At 33.1% G+C, this 1153-nt stretch overlaps 1 protein-coding gene across 1 annotated transcript; it reads right to left on the bottom strand.

The window, feature by feature from the left end:
- Positions 1-24: 24 nt before the first annotated feature.
- LOC111386638 (gamma-glutamyl peptidase 5-like) lies at positions 25-577 on the bottom strand. The gene has a single exon (XM_023011104.1). The coding sequence runs from the start codon at positions 460-462 to the stop codon at positions 25-27; it is 438 nt and encodes a 145-aa protein (XP_022866872.1). The 5' UTR covers positions 463-577.
- Between the last annotated feature and the right edge of the window lie 576 nt (positions 578-1153).

The raw sequence follows: 1153 nt of genomic DNA, 5'->3' as shown, positions 1-1153 counted from the left end.
CCAGCAAAATTCATAAGAAAAATATTATGTTAAAGGCCACTGCCAAACATAAAGGTAGATGACATTAACACCAGAAAATAAGGACAGCTGTCCATATATATATTTCAGAGACACAGAGAACTGAATGAAATGAAAATGGTGTGAAGAAAGTACCTGGTGGCCAAAACAAATGCCTAGAACCTTCTTCTTCATTGCATCCAATTTCTTCAGCAAAGCTACGAGTTTGGAGATCCATAAATCGTTTCCATGGGCGTCACTGCAACTACCGGTGATCACGAATCCATCGTACTCTCCGATCTCGTTATCTTCCGGAAATTCTTCCTTCGCAACCTTATACACGTCCCATGTTTCACCTTCTTCTCCCAGCATTCGCACGAAAATCCCAAAATAACCTCCGTAAAGTTTCTTCACGTAATCTGAATCATCTGCACAATGAAGAACAGCAAACTTTTTGCTACCCATTCTCTCTCTATATCTATATGTGCGTTTGTATATTCCTAGAGGGAAAGGGAGAGGAGCTGTTCTTCTTTGAGATGTTCTTTGGGCTTGAGAGATGGAATATTTATAAAGCAAACTGACGGAGGTTATGGAATGTTGTTTTTTATTACGAATTTGCCACTTTGACAAAATAGAAAAAAATATATATTTTAAATTAGTTCTCATATTCCCTTTCTGTAGTTTTTCCATTTATGTTTAAATATATTTGAATTTTTTCTATTGTACGATCAAAGAATCTTTTGACTGCAAATCTGCAATACTAAGTCCTTCTTAGGGTTTTTATTTTCAATTAAGCTACCATCCATCTAGAATTATTCATTTTTAACTATACATTCATAAAAAAAATCACTTTTTCAAAAAATCTTAATCGAACAAGGGCTAACACTTAAACTGCTAGCGTACCATGATAAATATAGAAACAAAAATCGTTGCAAATTCGGCTAAAATAGTTATGGTATTTCCAGTGGTAAATTTGTCTCCAAATTTGGTAAATATCTTCAAATTTTAATCTAAAATGTTCAATTGAAGTTTCTTTAATATAATTCTTCGACTTACTTTAGAATCACAAAATACTTTCATCGAATTTGACTTACAATAGTTAATAATGTGATTATTGGAACATTGGAAGCTCATAAAGGTGATTAAAAAATGTGTC

This window comes from Olea europaea, unplaced genomic scaffold, assembly GCF_002742605.1.
Source record: "Olea europaea var. sylvestris unplaced genomic scaffold, O_europaea_v1 scaffold36380, whole genome shotgun sequence".
Taxonomy (NCBI): domain Eukaryota; kingdom Viridiplantae; phylum Streptophyta; class Magnoliopsida; order Lamiales; family Oleaceae; genus Olea; species Olea europaea.
This window is presented reverse-complemented; position numbering and strand designations above follow the sequence as displayed.

Coding starts and splice junctions, on each gene's coding strand:
- LOC111386638 (XM_023011104.1), bottom strand. CDS start 462: ATGGGTAGCAAAAAGTTTGCTGTTCTTCATTGTGCAGATGATTCAGAT.